Here is an 18,583-nt window from a genome sequence, read left to right on the forward strand (position 1 = left end):
TAATTTTTATTTGTTTGTTTTATGAAAGAGATAGAGGGTGTAATCCTGGCTCTGTTGAAGTCAGTGGAAGTCCCATGTCTAGGGGGAAGTGATGTAAAATAGTAGGGGGAAATGATTAGGTACACACAAATAAAACACATGCCTGGTAAATGCTGGAATTCATGCAGCATACTATGTACCAGAGGCCTGCTGAAGTTAAGGGGAGTCTTTCCTCTGACTTTGGCTCAGGCCCTAACACGCTGGAAAGATTTCTAGGGGGAGTGCAGAGTTCTAACATTAAAGTAATATCTAGGCTTTATGAATTTCTTAGAACAACTTAATGTAAGAAGCCTTAAACTGCAACATAACAACGAATAAGGACTTTCAACAAGAGATTAATCAGATCAATGGCTAAGGTCTTTTACCTTATAAACTATTTTTTTCTACCAGCAAGCAAGACATTGTGGGCTAGATTCATAAATGGACTTAGGCACCTACCGGCTACTTTAGGCGCTTAAATTCCAAATCAGGTCCCACAGGGATGAACAAAACCCCCACTCAGCTGCCACCAAACCCTAAAAAGTTGTCAGTAAATGTTCCCTACGAAGCTGAGTTTCTGCCTCTGAGTATATGAACTACAGCCCCACACCAGATGCCTAAGCCCCAGAGTGATGCACAAACCTGGGGAAGATGCATATTCCTCTGCCTAATTTGCCTGCAGGGCCGAGCCTAGTAAGTGTGCTCAAAGCTAACCTGTCAGATTGGGCCGCTATAGGCAATTTTACCCAAAACGGCCAAGGGGGAAGGGAGGCAGTGGACCTTCTTCATAACTTTTAGCCCAGTGGTGATGGTGCTCACTGGGGATAGGAGTGGCCCTCCCTCCCATTCAGATTCTCCTCTGCCTGAGGGGGAAAGGGATTTGAAGTGGGATCTGGGTGAATGCAGTAATCCCTGGGTGCTGGGATATTCTGCGATGGTGTTCCCTCAGTCTCTCCTGTTAAAGCTGTTCCACTGTGGATATATAATTTTAAAAAGACATTGGTGCAAGGGGGCTGGCCGCTCAGTCTCACACCTCCCAGGTGAGTGCTCTAACCACCAAGTCACACAGCCATTCCCATGGCTGCTTTCTCTATGGTTCAATGATTTTTTTCCCCTTATTGATTCACAATGGAACAGCTTCACCTGGAGAGACTGAGGGTCACCTCCCCTCAGAACATCCCATAGCCCAGCAATTAGAGCACTCACCTGAGAGAGGATAGTTCCCTGTTTAAGTCCTTCTACCCTCAGGCACTTGAACCCATCCCATGTGAGCAGCCTAACCACTAGTAGGAGTTACAAGGGAGGTGGTCCTCTTTCCCTGCCCCACAAAAGAGGAGGATTGCAGCTGAGACTCCCAAGCACAGGAAGATGCCTCCAGGGACCTACGTGCCTACCTCCAAGGAAGAGGTGGCCTTAGCACACATCCCATTGGCAATCTTAGGCTAGGAGCTGCCTAGTGTGCTGGCTTTTGTGAATCCCATTGTGAGGCACCAATCTCTCCCTATTCATTGTATAGGGAGCCTAGGTACTGAACCCAGGCTCTGTGAGTCACAATAATTGTCCAGGCACTCAAAAGTTAGGCATCATGGGGATATTGAACGTCACCGTGCCTAAGTGTCTTTGTGACTCTAGCCCTAACTCTTTTACCTAGCATACAGACTGTTTATTTCTTCATCTTTATATAAAAAAATACATAACATTAGTCCAGTGGGTTTGTATTAGATGCACAGTTGACAGACCTTGACTTACTCATATGTTTTGGCAATGAGGAATTATTAGTGGACAGATGTACTTACACAGATGCATGCTGATACAATGGCATTTAAATTCCTCTGGAGCCAGTGGTATGTCTGCTGGGAGTTGGAATAGATCTACAAATTAAAGGCCCAGAAAGGAAGTTAATTCAATTTTAACTATTTATAGCAAGAAAAACGATACTTAATTTATGAACTCAAATACTCTCTCGAGCATTGAAAAAGCTCTTAATTGACTTTCTGGTTTGAGAGGATCTGACTTTTTATTTATGAACTAATCAAAAGAGACTCATCGATAAGTGGTGGCAAGTAATTAAGCATGTAGCTCAAGATACAGGCTGTGTAACTGTATTAAAAACCACAAAATGTTTAAAAACCTTGAAAAAGGAAAAAAATATTGATTTGGTGAAACCATTGAATTCAGCCCACTTTTTAGCATTGTTATTTAGAAAGATGTCAGTGTAGGAAATTGCATTGTGATTTCTCAGATACCCAGCAAGTGGCGCTGCTGTTCAGATCAAATGATGCAGCCCCAGCGAGCACACTGAGTTGAGTTTATAGGCCTACTGCGTAAACGCCTCCAACAAGCCTGGGCAAAATGATACAATGAAAGGAATGGTAAAGGAATCGGGTTCTGAATTCCTCCCAAATGTATGTAATAATTGTGTTAATAAAGAAATGAGTCTAACCTCCCAGGAATTCTAAATCAGCAACAGGGTATGCAGGACTTATTCAGTTTCCTAATTAAAATGCCCAACCTGACACAAAGCAACCTTAAGACCGGGGGATTGCAGAAGTTGCTTAAAACTACTGCTTCATACACACACATACAAGACTACCACTCAGCACTCACGAGCGGGACCTCAAAATCGGGCCCAAAGTATTTGGATGTTTGAGAAAAAGTAGTAAGTTTCTGTCCTCTGCCTCATCTTTTCCCTCTATTCCTCCAAGATGCCCAGATAATACAGTGACTGGTGACAGTATAAAGCTCTGAGGTAGAATATGATTTAGTGGACAGAACACTTACAAATATCATTTACCTAGGACTTACAACAGTCCTTGGAAATAGATAAATATCATTTCTTCATTTTATCCATGGAGCAAGTGAGACCCAAGGTACGTCTACAATACGAGATTATTCCTATTTTACATAAACCAGTTTTGTAAAACAGATTGTATAAAGTCAAGTGCACGTGGCCACACTAACCACATTAATTCGGCAGTGTGCGTCCATGTACCGAGGCTAGTGTCGATTTCCTGAGTGTTGCACTGTGGGTAGCTATCCCATAGCTATCCCATAGCTATCCCATAGTTCCCACAGTCTCCTCCACCCATTGGAATTCTGGATTGAGATCCCAGTGCCTGATGTGGCAAAAAACATTGTCGCGGGTGGTTCTGGGTACAGCCTCACCCCTCCCTCCATGAAAGCAGCAGACAACTGTTCTGCGCCTTTTTTCCTGGGTGAACTATGCAAATGCCATAGCACAGCAAGCATGAACCCTGCTGAGCTCAAGACTGCAATCGTGGACGTTGTAAACACCTCGCGCATTCTCGTGCAGCCAATGCTGAACTAGGACTTGCAAAGCCAGGCAAGGAGAAGACAGCTATGGCAGCACGGCGATGAGAGTGACGAGGGCATGGACACAGAATTCTCTCAAACCGCGGGCCCCTGCGCTTTGGAGATCCTGATGGTAATGGGGCAGGTTCTAGCCATTGAACGCTGATTTTGGGCCCAGGAAACAAGCACAGACTGGTGGGACCACATAGTTTTGTAGGTTTGGAACGATTCCTAGTGGCTGCGAAACTTTTGCATGCATAAGGGCACTTTCATGGAACTTTGTGACTTGCTTTCCCATGCCCTTAAACGCCAGAATACCAAGATGAGAGCAGCCCTCACAGTTGAGAAGCGAGTGGCGATAGCCCTCTGGAAGCTTGCAATGACAGACAGCTACCAGTCAGTAAGGAAACAATTTGGAGTGGGAAAATCTACTGTGGGGGCTGCTGTGATGCAAGTAGCCAAAGCAATCATTCAGCTGCTGCTATGAAAGGTTGTGACTCTGGGAAATTTGCAGGTCATAGTGGATGGCTTTGCTGCAATGGGATTCCCTAACTGTGGTGGGGCGATAGATGGAACCCATATCCCTATCTTGGCACCGGCGCACCAGGGCATCCAGTATGTAAACCGCAAGGGGTACTTTTCAATGGTGCTGCAAGCACTGGTGGATCAGAAGGGACGTTTCACCAACATCCACGTGGGATGGCCGGGAAGAGTTCATGACGCTCTTGTCTTCAGGAACACTACTCTGTTTAAACGGCTCCAGCAAGGGAATTACTTCCCAGACCAGAAAATAACAGTTGGGGATGTTGAAATGCCTGTAGTTATCCTGGGGGACCCAGCCTACCCCTTGATGCCATGGCTCATGAAGCCATACACAGGCAGCCTGGACACTAGTCAGGAGTTGTTCAACTACAGGCTGAGCAAGTGCAGAATGGCAGTAGAATGTGCATTTGGCCATTTAAAGGCGCGCTGGTGCACATTACTGGCTCACTCTGACCTCAGCCAAATCAACGTCCCCATTGTTATTGCTGCTTGCTGTGTGCTCCACAATCTCTGTGAGAGTAAGGGGGAGACATTTATGGCGGGGTGGCAGGCTGAGGCAAATCACCTGGCTGCTGATTATGCACAGCCAGACACAAGGGCTATTAGAAGAGCACACCAGGAAGCGGTGCACATCAGAGAAACTTTGAAAACAAGTTTCATCAGGGGCCAGAATATGATGTGACTGCGGTGTTTGTTTCCCCTTGATGAACCCCTCCCTTTATTGACTCATTCCCTGTAAGCAACCCACCTTCCCGCTTCAATTCCAGCTTGCTTCCTAAGGAAATAAAGTCACTATCATTTAAAAATCATGTATTCTTTATTAATTCATTATAAAAAGAGGGAGAGAACTGACAAGGTAGCCTGGGTGTGGTTTGGGAGGAGGATATGAGGGAAGGAAAAAGCCACTTAACAAATTTCAAGGTAATGACAGCCTTTTGGTTGGGCTGTCCACGGAGGTGGAGTGGGTGGGTGCACGAAGCCTTCCCCCTCGCGTTCTTACACGTCTGGGTGAGGAAGATATGGAACATGGTGAGGGGTGAGGGTGGTTACACAGGGCTGCAGCGGCACTCTGTGATCTTGCTTCTGTTCCTGAAGCTCCACTAGACGTCGGAGGATGTCAGTTTGGATCATGCAGCAGCCCCAGCATTGCATCCCGCCATCGCTGACCTTCCTGCCATCCCCTCTCATCTCGAGCATTCCTCCTGTCCTCATGTTCACTGGCATCTTTCCTGTAATTTGATACCACGTCCTTCCACTCATTCAGATGAGCTCTTTCATTGCAGGTCACTTCCATGATTTCCGAGAACATTTCGTCTTGCGTCTTTTTTTCCCGCTGCCTTATCTGAGATAGCCTTCGGGATGGAGTAGGGAGGCTTGAAAAATTTGCAGCTGCATGAGGGAGGTAAAAAAGGGAGAGAAGTATTTAAAAAGATACATTTTACAGAACAATGCTTATACTCTTTCTCGGTGAACAACACTATTCACCTTACATAGCATGTGTGATTTCACTACAAGGTCGCATTTTGCATCTTAATATTGAGTGCTTGTGGCTCTGATGTTAGAGATCTCACAGACGCAGGTCCGGGCAGCAGAATTCAGCTTCCATGCGTCCATGGTAAGCCATTGTCTTTCGGCTTCTGCAGCCTTCATATACACAGTGCCCTCCTTTCCCAAATATCAAGCAAATCCTGTTCAGTGCTGCTTCTTTCCTGTTAACATGTAGCAGAAGAAACCAGCCCCCATCCAATTCTCTGGGATGATCGCTTTACCCCTCCCCCCACCGCATGGCTGGTATCATGGAGGATCACTGCTAAACACCCCCCTCCCCACACCCCACCGCGTGGCTGGTAGCAGGGAAGATCCCTGCTAGCTAAACGCGAAAAAGCTCAGCGCCAATCCCCGCCCCCCTGCTTGGCTACTTGCAAGGAAGGATTTCTTTTAAGCAACAGGCAAACAGCCCAGTAGGAATGGTCATGTCTGTCCCCTTAATTAAATTCCAGAATTTCAACTAGGTTACCATGAACGATATCACTCTCCTGAGGATAACACAGCGAGATAAAGAACAGATGTTGCTTGAATGCCAGCAATCACTGGGACCATACGCAGCTAGGCTTTGTCATGTAATGATACCAGATTACTTGCTACATGCATGGCATGGTCAAGTGTCCTACCATGGAGGATGGAATAAGGCGGCCCTGCCCAGAAACCTTCTGCGAAGGCTTTTGGAGTACCTACAGGAGAGCTTCATGGAGGATTTCCGCTCCAACCCCAGACATATTAACAGACTTTTTCAATAACTGTACTGGCCGCGAATGCATCCAAAGTCCTCAGGGCATATTAATCATTAAAAAACGCTTGTTTTTAAACCATATTTTATATTTACAAAGGTACACTCACCAGAGGTCGCTTCCATGGCTTCATTGTCTGGGCTAGTGGCTTGGGAGGGCTCGGAGGGTAATTCCGTCTGGGTGAGAAAAAGCTCCTGGCTGTTGGGGAGAACGGAGTGCTGTGTGCTCTCTGCAAGCTCGTCCTCCTCTTCCTCCTCCTCATCTTCCCCATCCGCAGAATGCTCAGCCATGGCTGAGATTACCACCCCCACCTCGGAATCCACGGACAGGGGTGGGGTAGTGGTGGCGGACCCCCCCTAGAACTGCATGCAGCTCAACGTAGAAGCAGCATGTTTTCGGCCCTGCCCTGGACCTTCCGTTTGCTTCTTTTGTTTTATGGTAGGCTTGTCTGAGCTCCTTAACTTTCACACTGCACTGTACTGAGTCCCTACTGTGGCCTCTCTGCATCATGGCCTTGGAAATTTTTTCAAATGTTTTTTCATTTCGTCTTTTGGAACGGAGTTCTGTTAGCATAGAATCCTCTCCCCATATAGCAATCAGATCCAGTACCTCCGGTGCAGTCCATGCTGGAGCTCTTTTTCGATTATCAGGAGACTACATTGTTACCTGTGCTGATGAGCTCTGCGTGGTCACCTGTGCTGGTGAGCTCTCCACGCCGGCCAAACAGGAAATGAAATTCAAAAGTTCGCGGGGCTTTTCCTGTCTACCTGGCCAGTGCATCCGAGTTCAGATGGCTTTCCAGAGCGGTCACAATGGTGCACTGTGGGATACCACCTGGAGGCCAACACTGTCGATTTGCGGCCACACTAACCCTAATCCAATATGGTAATACCGATTTAAGCGCTACTTCGCTCGTCGGGGAGGAGTACAGAAACCGGTTTAAAGAGCCCTTTATATTGATATAAAGGGCCTCGTTGTGTGGACGGGTGCAGGGTTAAATTGGTTTAACTATGCTAAATTTGGTTTAAATGCGTAGTGTAGACCAGGCCCCAGAGAGGTTAAGTGTTGTGCCTACGCTCACATAACAATTTAGTTTCAGAACAGAACCACGACTAGAACCTAGGGTGGAATCCTGATTCTGTTCCAGTCAGTGGGAGTTTTACCTCAAGTCTCTTGACTTCCAGTCCTTTGCCTTTAGGCCATAGTGTCTCCAAGGAAATCAAACAAAATCTCCAGGCTCGACTCTGTTCTTATTTCTACACTTGTACGTCGGGAATAATTTCCACTTAAGTGAGTGGAGTTATATCAGCGTGACAACAGAATCAAACCCTAAATCTCAGTCTCCCATCTAAAATGGAGATAATAATGGCAAACCTCCCAATCTCTAAAACAGGGATAATATTTGCCTATTCAAAAACTAGATTGTTTGCACTTTGCTTTGCATAAGAAAAGTAATAAGTACCCCATAAATTATTGCAAGACACTATTGAAAGAGCATTAACTTTGATCTGCTGCTTTATTTGGATTTCCACAATATCTCACTATCTGTTTTTATACATGAGGATACAGCTTTGAGGATCTGCAACCATCAACTGAAGATAGCGGAGCCTATGCTGAATACCTACCAATGAGAACCGTGCTAAAGTCATGCTTCTTTTTCATCCATATCCACCTATATTCTGAGAATAACGTTAACTGTTTCATACATGACAAAAAAAGAGAGTTTAATAGAACTACTGAAGTTTTGTGGCTGTCTTTTTTAAACCTTTACACTTCATGAATTTGTGAGCAGTTTCAAGAAACCAACATGCTCTCATCCTGAAGAATGAGAAGAAGAAATAGCCATTTTTGCAAAACTATTGAAGGAGTGCTGAAAAGAACCCTAGCATGATTGTTGGAAATATTTGTTAAAGATTTCATTAGGAAGATTAAAGGATGGTAGCAAAGTACACACCTCAGTATGCTACTGCTCTGTTTTGATAACCAATGGGCCAATGCTACATCTGTAACATAGGGGTAATGATACTCATCTCCTTAGGAAAGTGCTTTGAGATATACTGATGAAAAGTATTATTTACGTGTATTATCACCAGCCTTATTACTACTTAGGATAGCACTGATTGCTAGGAGTGTCCCACTGAAGTTTACTTTTTATTTCCTTGCTTAAAAGCTACTTTTGACTTCAGTGGAACTACTCAGGCTAGTCAGCACTACTCCCAGTAGTCCACACATGGCAGTAAGTGCTTGCAGAATCCAGTACAAAAGTCCTTCACGAAGACATATACTGTATTTGAAAAAAAGTTACATCCTTTAATGTTGGCAAAGGGCTGTGGCAACCAGTCAGATCACTCTGTGTCAACAGTCATGTGACAAGTTATGACTATTACTGTAAAAAAAAAAAAACCTTTTACAAAGGGATATAAGACATATGCTTTATATGACACCTGTGACTGTCCTAGGGATCTTGGGAACAGAAACATATTTGGATATTATGGGGCATTAAGGATAAAACATTGGGCTGGACTCTTTATATCCTCACACCTCCCTGATTCCTCACTCCTGGAGGACTGAGGTAGAGGTGAGTTGTATACCTTGTCTGCCAGCCCAAAGCTAGCAGAACAGCTCAGCCATGTGCTTTAGAAATGAGATTATGCAATTAGATAAAAGGTCATTTCTCTCCTACTGCTCCCAAAATCTAAAGGAGTTTCCATCTTTTGAGCTTGGTTTCCTCTCATATACTCTGGTGTAACTCCACTGATTGCCACAAAGTTCCTGCTCCTTTGCAGCAATGGAAGAGGAGACTCAAGTCCTTTAGGTCAAATCCTATAGTCCTGACTAATCTTTCTTCAGGCAACACCGTCTACCATCGCCATGATCTGCAGTGAATGGTTTGCTTGAATGAGGATTTGGCCCCTTATTTACAGATAGCAAATTTATGCCACACTCTTGTAATCAAATCAGACCTCTCTGGGCAAACACTTGTGCTGTGCAGAATAACTCAATTAAACTCAACAGTCCCATTGGATCCCATTGTGGGACTAGGGGCTTAATTGCTCCACAGTGTATTCAGACTTTGGAATATTAACTACTTCTGCTACCACCTCTTACAAAGCAAACGTCCCATCACAATTCTATGTCCTTTCTTGATCTCTGAAGAAGAATCAAAGATTAACCCTTTTGTTTGCACCAGTTTTCAGATGCAGGTTTCAATCAAAGAAGAAATAACTGTGTAATGATTAAAATTACAGAACACAAGAAGTTTGGCAAGATAGTTAAAGCATTTCAGAAGTTTGCTAGACTTCCATTTTTCACTTGAGATAGCTGAATAATGGGAACATTTTTTGAGAAAATTTGTCTTTTCTTGTGGAAATGCAAAAATGTTCTACTAGCTCCATAGCTGGTCAAAATGTAGGATGCTGGTTTTGTGGAGAAAAGTGGATCACTTTTTTTCTGCTGAAGAATTTTGAATTGTTTTGACCAGCTCTATTTTTTAATGGCTCTCACGAAACCGTTAATTTAATCCATCCAGAGTAACCGACATAGGGTCAATAGCAAAAACTCCATGGGCTCCAATGGGAACAGGACTGGGCTCTGCTCTTTAAAAATGTAAGATTTGTTTCCCCCCAGAACTAAATACCATTATTACTGTGGCATATTGATCTCAGGGAGTGGAGCAGGAGATGCAGCAACTCTCTGTGGTGACTATACCACATTAATGAAGTCACACCAAAATGGCAGGGTGCACGGTAACCAGCTTTCCCACCTGTGTCATTGCCTCTCATCTGACACTTATGCTTTTTTTCAGGTTACATCTGAAATGGATAACACTGAGCAGCTCTTGCAACTTTCCCTCCTTTCTGGTGCGCGGGGCTTTAAATATGGTCCAAGTACCACAATACTGTGGTCAAATCAAAACGCCAGTTTTCAAACTGAGCTTTATTGCCCTTGGTCACCTTTCTGCTTCCCTACCATAGCTGGAACTGTATTTTTAGGAGCCAGGAATGTGGCCAGATAAAATTAAATAGGGATGAGTAACTTTCAAACTGATTTAGCACACACCGAGACTGTCACATACGCCCCGTTCCCCCCACTGAGGGCTCTATTTTTTTCTTGCATAATAGCACAGGCTTGTGGTCATCATCAAAAAATAGGGAAAGGGTTTTTGAACTTCTTTTATTTTTAAAAATGTGGTCACTTTCTCTTTTTTTTCTGTAACCCAGAGCTATATTTTCAGACCACCACAGGAATGCAGTTTAAAAAAAAAAAACTTTATTTCAATTTTTTTTAAAGACCTCTCCCTATTACACCTCTGTTTACTGTGCCTTTAAATCCGCAGCAGAAGGGGGTGAAAAAAAGATCTAGGCAGAAGCTCTAGAGTGAAGCAGGAAAAGATACAGTACCTTCCTGTACGGTGACCAGACAGCAAATGTGAAAAATCGGGACAGGCGGTGGGGGGTAATAGGAGCCTATATAAGAGAAAGACCCAAAAATCGGGACTGTCCCTATAAAATCAGGACATCTGGTCACCCTACCTTCATGAGCAATACTCTTTTCCTTATTATAATAAAGTTCCTTGTACAGTATTGGAAGAAAGTGACTCTTTTTATGATTTCTTACCATTGTCACATGACGCTCCTCAGTCATGTTCAGAGACTATTTCCTTCCCCTGTTAATAAACAGTAAAATGAAGTTATTTACATAGGAAATATTCAAGACTATTTCACCCTCTACCTTCCTTTCTCTCCTCTATCAGAAGGTGTAATAAGACTTCCAGAGATATTCAAAAGTTGCAATTTATTGTATTTATTTTAATGTTATTAAACTCTATTTTAATATTGGTAAAAGAGCAGACTTCTGACCAGGCTGTAAATGAAACACAAAGAGATCTTTCTCCTTCATTGCTCTGCTAATCTCTCTAACTCTTGCCAGATATTCACCAAGAGCCGCATTCTGCATTCATGACTCACACACACTTTAGGCAACCCAAAATGTTCAAAAATAAGAAGTCAGGTCCAAAATCATAAGATTGGCTTAAAATCATTTTTTTAAAAAGAAAATCTGAGGTTCTTTATCTTTGCTTTTGTGTTATTGAGCCTTTAAGGTGAACTCACTTCATGTTTTCAAGCTTTTCACCTCAGTTTTGAGGGGGTAGAAACTACTACTACTACTACTGTGCTTTTTTCATTTTAAATGAACGCTGAGAGTCTCATGTAACTCCTGAGTCAAGCAGTTGGGGCTCCAAGAAAAACAGCAAACATTGCAAGACTCACCATGAAGTTGAGAGCGTTGGCAACACAACACATGAGTAAGCTTTGCTCACAGAAGCAGCCCCATTGTGTCCAGTAGGACTATTCACCCAAGTAAAGAATGCAGGATCAAGCCCAAAATAGGCAGCCCCCTGTTCTTCCCCTCAGAAAAACTGCAGCTGAAGCCCAACTGTTCACTTGTCATTAAGTTAAGCATGAACTTCAGTGCTTTACTGAGTCAGGACCTTTAAGCACAAACTACAAATAAATGTAGGGTGACCGGATTTCCCGATTTTTATAGGGACAGTCCCAATTTTGGGGGCTGTTTTTTATATAGGCACCTATTACCCCCCACCTCCGTCCCGATTTTTCACACTTGCCCTTTGGTCACCCTAAAGAAATGCTAACAAAGCTCTCTAGTAATTGAAGCAATATGGCTAGCTGCACTTTTGACCTCTCTCTCTATCTCTCTGGACTTCAGAGTGACAGTCCTCTTCAAGGTAGAATTCTCCCACTCTTAGGCCTTGTCTACACTACAGAGTTGCAGCGCTGGTGAGGGGGTTACAGCGCTGCAACTTAGGATGTGTACACACTTGCACAGCACGGCCAGCGCTGCAACTCCTTGTTTGCAGCGCTGGCCGTACACCCGGTCGAGCCTCAGGTGTAGAGGATCCAGCGCTGGATCACCAGCGCTGGTCAGCAAGTGTAGACACTCACCAGCGTTTTTATTGACCTCCGTGGTATAAGCAGGTTTCCCAGCATACCTTAGAAGCCTCTCTGGTAATCATGCAAACTCCACTGCCCTGGGCTCACCTGACCCCTCCTTTAAATGCCCCGGGAATTTTAAAAATCCCCTTCCTGTTTGCTCAGCCAGGTGTGGAGTGCAATTAAGCAATCAATCACTCAGCGACCATGCATTCACGCACCAAACGAGCCCCAGCATGGACCAATGCAGAGCTGCAGGACCTCATTAGTGTTTGGGGAGAGGAGGCTGTGCAAGCACAGCTGCGCTCCAGAAGGAGAAATTATGATACCTATGGGCAGATATCGCACTCCTTGATGAGAAAGGGCCATGAATGGGACGCGTTGCAGTGCAGGGTCAAAATTAAAGAGCTGAGGAGTGCTTACTGCAAAGCTCGTGAGGGAAATTGCCGCTCAGGAGCTGCCCCCACAACCTGCCGTTTTTACAAGGAGCTGGATGCCATACTTGGGTGTGACCCCACTGCCAATCCTAGGAGCACGATGGAGAGTTCAGAGCAGGGAGAAGTGGGGGAGGTTGTAGAGGACGGCGACAGTGAGGCTACTGGCGTGGAGGGAGACACCCCGGAGTCCCAGTACACAGGCAGCCAGGAGCTCTTCTCAAGCCAGGAGGAGGCTAGCCAGTCGCAGCAGCAGGAAGTTGATGGTGAGGAAGAAATTGAGGATCGTGCTCGGGGTAAGTAGATTTTTATGTTTTGGGAGAAGAGGGTTTTGGGTATGGCTGCCTGCATGCATGCCTAAACGTGGAATAGCCCATTGATTTGCTCTATCACGTCTCTGTAATCTGCCTCGGTAAGCTCTTGAAAAGTTGCAGCGTTTGCAATTTGCTTTCTCAAGTTGATCGGGAGAGCCACCGCGGTCCCTGTCCCGGTCAGGCTAACTCGTCCGATCCACTATGCAGCGAGGGGTGGGGGGACCATGGCTGCACACAGGCAAGCTGCATAGGGGCCAGGGCGGTATCCACATTCCTGTAGAAGACCCTCCCTCTCTTCCCAGGTAACACGCAGCAGTGATCTGTCTGGCAGTAGCAAACTCTGTTGAGAATTTAGGGATACTTGAGTGCAGGAACAGGTTCGCGTTTCCCCAGCCCTTTGCGCTCTGTTGTTAACCCCCTCCACTCCCAGCACGTAGCCAGCCACGCGGTGCGCTCCGGTGTTCACCACCCGCCCTCCCAGCACGTAGGCATCCACGCGGTGTGCTCCTGTGTTCCCCACCCCCCCTCCAAGCAGGCATCCAGCACCGTGGTGTGCTCCGGTGTTCCCCACCCCCCCTCCAAGCAGGCATCCAGCACCGCGGTGTGCTCCGGTGTTCCCCACCCACCCTCCAAGCAGGCATCCAGCACCGCAGTGTGCTCCGGTGTTCCCCACCCCCCCTCCAAGCAGGCATCCAGCACCGCGGTGTGCTCCTGTGTTCCCCACCCACCCTCCAAGCAGGCATCCAGCAACGCGTTGCTTCCCCCCCCACCCTCACCAGTAGGATGGCGTGAACGCGGACCAAAGAACACCCCTCCCCCCCCAAGCAGCTAGCTCACCACCTTCCTGTTCACTACTGTCCCTTCTTCAGGATACCGGCTACCTCCTGTACCCATTGCTGATAAACCCCAGTGACCCACTGGTCAATTTCCACTCCCAAGGGGAAATCGGGGCAAAACCACTCTCCCCATTGCTCGCCATGACTTAGCTTGCCTGCCCTCTCTGTGTTATGTGAGGTATGTGAGAAGGATACTACCAAAAGTCTAAAAAGTCCTTCAACGTGTGATAATAGACAATGTAGCCTCTGTGTATTACATGGTTCTATCTCTCTTTTTTCTAGTGACCTTGACTACTGCAGCCGGATCACCGGCCTCATGTAGGTTGCAGAACTTGAGACGGAATCCTAGAAAATCAAAAGAGGAATTGATCAAATCTGTTATGAGCCACTACAACAGAGAAAGTAGGAAGACACAGGAATGGAGAGAGAAGACCTATGAATGGAGAAACAGTGTATATGAATGGAGAAAGAGTGTACATGAATGGAGGCAAACAGAAAGCAGGAGAAAGGAATTGTCTTCCAAAAAAACCACAAAGCAGATGATAAGCCTCCTGGCTCGCCAAACTGAGTCTTTCGAGTCTATTGTAGCCATGCAGACAAATATGTACCGTGGTAACCCACAGCCCTCCCAAAGCCCTCTTCCTTGTTCCCCAGTATTTCCACAAAACAACTTTCTCCAGCAGCCAGTTCCTTATTATCCCCAGCTGTCCCCAACACCTGTAAGATCACCTACCAGCCCTGATAACTATAATTCTTACCCTGTTCACTCCACCCCCATTATTCTGCAGCATAGTAATCCTGAAGTGCAGCAGACATTGAATAGTGATCAAAATAGGACATATTCAAACCTGTGAATGTACAGTCCATGACCCCAACCCCCTTGCCTGTTATGTACTGTATGTTGAATAAAGTTTTTTTTTCTATTTCTCTACATTATATTGTTGCTGGAAGTGGTAAATATTGTACACCAAGGTAAAGCAAAGCACATCAAATGCATCAAACATTACTGTTGGCTCTCATCATCAAATTGCTCCCTTAAAGCATCCCTAATCCTTGAAGCCCTTTCCTGGGCCTCCCTATTAGCCCTGCTCTCTGGCTGAGCAAACTCATCCTCTAGGCGTCGAACCTCGGAGGTCCATTCCTCACTGAATCTTTCACCCTTCCCTTCACAAATATTATGGAGGGTACAGCACGCGGATATAACAGCGGTGATGCTGCTTTCCACCAAATCTAGCTTCCCATAAAGACAGCGCCAGCGGGCTTTCAAACGGCCAAAAGCACACTCCACAATCATTCTGCACCGGCTCAGCCTGTAGTTGAACCGGTTCTTGCTCCTGTCAAGCTTCCCTGTATATGGTTTCATGAGCCAGGGCATTAAGGGGTAAGCGGGGTCTCCAAGGATCACAGTGGGAATTTCGACATCCCCTACTGTGATCTTGCGGTCTGGGAAAAAAGTCCCAGCCCTCAGCCTCCTGAACAGGGAACTGTTCCTAAAGATGTGTGCATAGTGCACCTTTCCAGGCCATCCTGAGTAAATGTCAGTGAAACGCCCACGGTGATCCACAAGCGCTTGCAGAACCACGGAGAAATACCCCTTGCGATTAACGTACTCTGATGCCAGGTGGGGTGGTGACAGAATAGGAATATGCGTCCCATCTATTGCCCCTCCACAGTTAGGGAACCCCATTTCTGCAAAGCCATCCACAATGTCCTGCACGTTCCCAAGAGTCACGGTTCTTCTTAGCAGGGTGCGATTAATGGCTGTGCAAACTTGCATCAGCACCATTCCAACGGTAGACTTTCCCACTCCAAACTGGTTCGCCACCGATCTGAAGCAGTCTGGAGTTGCCAGCTTCCAGATTACAATAGCCACCCGCTTCTCCACTGGCAGGGCAGCTCTCAATCTCGTGTCCCTGCGCCGCAGGGTAGGGGCGAGCTCAGCACACAGTGCCATGAAAGTGGCTTTTCTCATCCGAAAGTTCTGCAGCCACTGCTCGTCATCCCAGGATAGCAGGACGATGTGATCCCACCACTGAGTGCTGGTTTCCCGAGCCCAAACGTGCCGGTCCACGGAGCTGAGCACGTCTGTTACTGCCACAAGCAATTTACTGTCTTCACAGTGAGGCGATTCAATATCATCGTCTGACTCCTCACTCTCACTGTCACTCTCATTTTGCAGCTGAAGGAATAGCTCCACTGCCAAGCGCGATGTGCTGGCAACATTCATCAATAAGGTCGTCAGCTGCTCAGGATCCATTTATAACAAAAATCTCAGAAATCGCGCTGCAGAATCACAATGCCGCCAAACTGCTCGGAATGTGTAGCAAAGCACCACGGGGCGTTGGAACAGGAAGCGGAAAGACACTCACACTTCCTTCCCCTTCCCACAAGCCACAGCGCCGAAATGGGACGAGGTGCTCTGTGGGATAGCTGCCCACAATGCACCACTCCCAACAGCGCTGCAAGTGCTGTAAATGTGGCCACACTGCAGCGCTGGTTGCTGTAAGTGTGGCCACTCTGCAGCGCTGGCCCTATACAGCTGTACGAACACAGCTGTAACTACCAGTGCTGCAAAACTGTAAGTGTAGACATACCCTTAGACTAGGTCCTAGGCACCTCTGTACCAATCATGATTACTCAGCAGGCCTGAGTGGCTTTGGCATCTGCAAGTCTTCTCTTTGGGAGCTTTGACCAGTGGTGAATAAAGTGACTCAAACCAGCCTTTTCAAAAAAAAAGTATTGTTTAATCTTAATAGCAGAATCCCAGTATGACAAAAAATGGGTTTTTAACACAATAAACAGTCTACATGCATATTTGTCTTACCTGAAGTTCAGGTAGGCTTTGCTTTACCTCGGATACCCCCACCTCTGGGAAGTAGAATTTGGCCTGCTTTGCAGCAAGTTTCTGCTCCTCTCTCCCACCCCAGTGCTTTTGGGGGCTGAGTTTTGTCCATCCTAAAGTTTCAGTTTCCCTAGCTTCCCCCTTCCCCAAGTCCAGGTGTTGAACTCAGCATGGTCAGAGGCAAACTTCAATGGGAATGACACCTTCATTGTCTTTTTTAAGTAATGGAACTATCTGAAGTGACTGTGTGCTTTCCTGCCTATAAGCAGTTAGCTGCTGTTGGAATTAAGCCTTTGGAGCCCTGTAGCCAACACCACAATAACAATCAGCCAGAAGGAGTTCATAAGATTCATAAAACATTTCAGGCACTTCCTTTGCAATATGCACTTTCTATTTCATTCTCAGGGCTGTCTCTCTCTGATCAGGGCAGGCTGACAAGAACTTCTATTGATGTCAGTGGGAGTTCTGCATTAAGCAAACACGGAATATCAATGGCAGCACCTGGCCCTAAATGAAGACGCAATTGTAAGAGTATAATGCAGCTCCGTCATGCAATGACCACTCAGGGTACATCTACACTGCAACGAAATACCTGTGGCTGGCCTGTGTTAGCTGACTGGGGCTTATGGGGCTCGGGCTGTGGGACTATAAAATTACAGTGTAATTTTGGGCTGGAGCCTGGGCTCTGGGACACAGAGCCTGAGCCCGAATGCCTACGCTCCAATGTTATAGCCTCCCAGCCTGAGGCTCACAAGCCCAACTCAGCTGACCCAGGCCAGCTGCAGGCGTTATATCACTGCACTGACATACCCTCTGTGCCTTTGCACTGCCTAATTGAGTTGGGTTTTTTCTGCCTGCTGTGTTTGATAGCGGCATATTTTTAATTAAACTGAGGGGTTGCAATAGTAGCCGAGTCTTTACTGTTTGGAACTGGCACATTGTGCCTTTGCAACTTTTGATTCAACAGGGGTCAGGTGAGAAGCTGCAAAGTATGAAACTTGGGGGTCAGCGTGATCCAGCTCTGCTCTATTCCCACCCCCTCCTTAAAGCTCAGTCCAGTTTCTGAGAAAGACAAAGGAAGATGAGCTGACTGCAGATTGCAGCACCATGTTTTGGGGAAATGAAGCCCCACAGGGTTGGCATTCACAGTCAGGGCCAGATTTTTCAAAAAAGCTCAGCACCCACTTAGACAGTGAAGCAAGTGGGCAGATTTTCGGAATGAGCTCAGCACATCGGGAGACTGAGTACTTTTGTAAATCTGGCTGTAAGTGTCACAATGTGAGCTGCTGGGTGCTGAACTCATGAAAATCTACCCCGTAATCCCTAGTGTGTGGTTGCTGGGAATCTGCAGGGACTGATTTGCTGCCAACTGCTGCAAATGGACTCTGCAAGGTCTGGCTTCTGTGGCTAAAAATTACTGGAGATTTTGCTTAATGAGTCACAGATCATCACAATAGGAGAGTGGTCACTAGTTGTCCACTGATGAATGTGGATTTCTGTCCCTTTAACCTCAGTGTAGCGGCATTGCTTTTAGGAATGCTGTCCCAAACACTGGGATATGCTGTTAAGTATGTAAAAGTGCAGGTGTGAAGACAACTTCCCTACCCTATCATCAGCAATTACCCCCATACTAACAGGGATTCAGTTCTTTATCATTCACTTATGCCATGCAGTATGTAATGTTAACAGATTTAAAGATGTTAAATAGGCAAAAATAGCATGAAATTCTTCATGAAAAACCACTTCAATGGTCATAAATAATTTTAGAGGCAGGCTATCGATTTGTTTTTGTGGTGTTATTTCCTCTAAGCCACCACATCCACACCCTTGAGTGAATGCTGGTGGGACATCTGTGTCAACATTATTTGACATATGGAAAAAACAACTTGCAATATTTGCAAACAGCTCTATTTTTGTTAAAAGTTTGTGTTTGTATGTTAAGTTTCAGGGCTAATTTTGTTATTATTTTATCTAGCAAACACAGTACCTGATGCTTTAGGCAGGAATGCAGGATGCATTTATATTTTTCAATATTTTTCTAACTT

General features: G+C 45.9%; 2 protein-coding genes across 4 annotated transcripts in view; one reads left to right on the forward strand and one right to left on the reverse strand.

Moving 5' to 3' along the window:
- SPARCL1 (SPARC like 1) overlaps window positions 1–11,294 on the reverse strand; it is a 100,444-nt gene extending 89,150 nt beyond the window's left edge. For 2 of the 3 annotated variants that reach the window (XM_050946791.1, XM_050946789.1), the window contains exons 1-3: window positions 11,273–11,294; window positions 10,779–10,827; window positions 1,815–1,889 (exon numbers count right to left, since the gene is read on the reverse strand). In XM_050946791.1, coding sequence (XP_050802748.1) covers window positions 1,815–1,840 — 26 coding nt within the window. In that variant the 5' untranslated portion in view covers window positions 1,841–1,889; window positions 10,779–10,827; window positions 11,273–11,294. The remainder of the gene's footprint in view (window positions 1–1,814; window positions 1,890–10,778; window positions 10,828–11,272) is intronic. The other variant, XM_050946794.1, reaches the window with a different exon arrangement.
- A 1,038-nt stretch (window positions 11,295–12,332) lies between these two features.
- On the forward strand, window positions 12,333–14,622 carry LOC127047905 (zinc finger and SCAN domain-containing protein 29-like). Its single transcript, XM_050946806.1, has 2 exons — window positions 12,333–12,842; window positions 13,979–14,622. Exons 1-2 carry the CDS (start codon window positions 12,467–12,469, stop codon window positions 14,548–14,550), a joined length of 948 nt encoding a protein of 315 aa, XP_050802763.1. The 5' UTR covers window positions 12,333–12,466; the 3' UTR covers window positions 14,551–14,622.
- Window positions 14,623–18,583: the final 3,961 nt, after the last annotated feature.

Source organism: Gopherus flavomarginatus, chromosome 3, assembly GCF_025201925.1.
Source record: "Gopherus flavomarginatus isolate rGopFla2 chromosome 3, rGopFla2.mat.asm, whole genome shotgun sequence".
NCBI lineage: Eukaryota > Metazoa > Chordata > Testudines > Testudinidae > Gopherus > Gopherus flavomarginatus.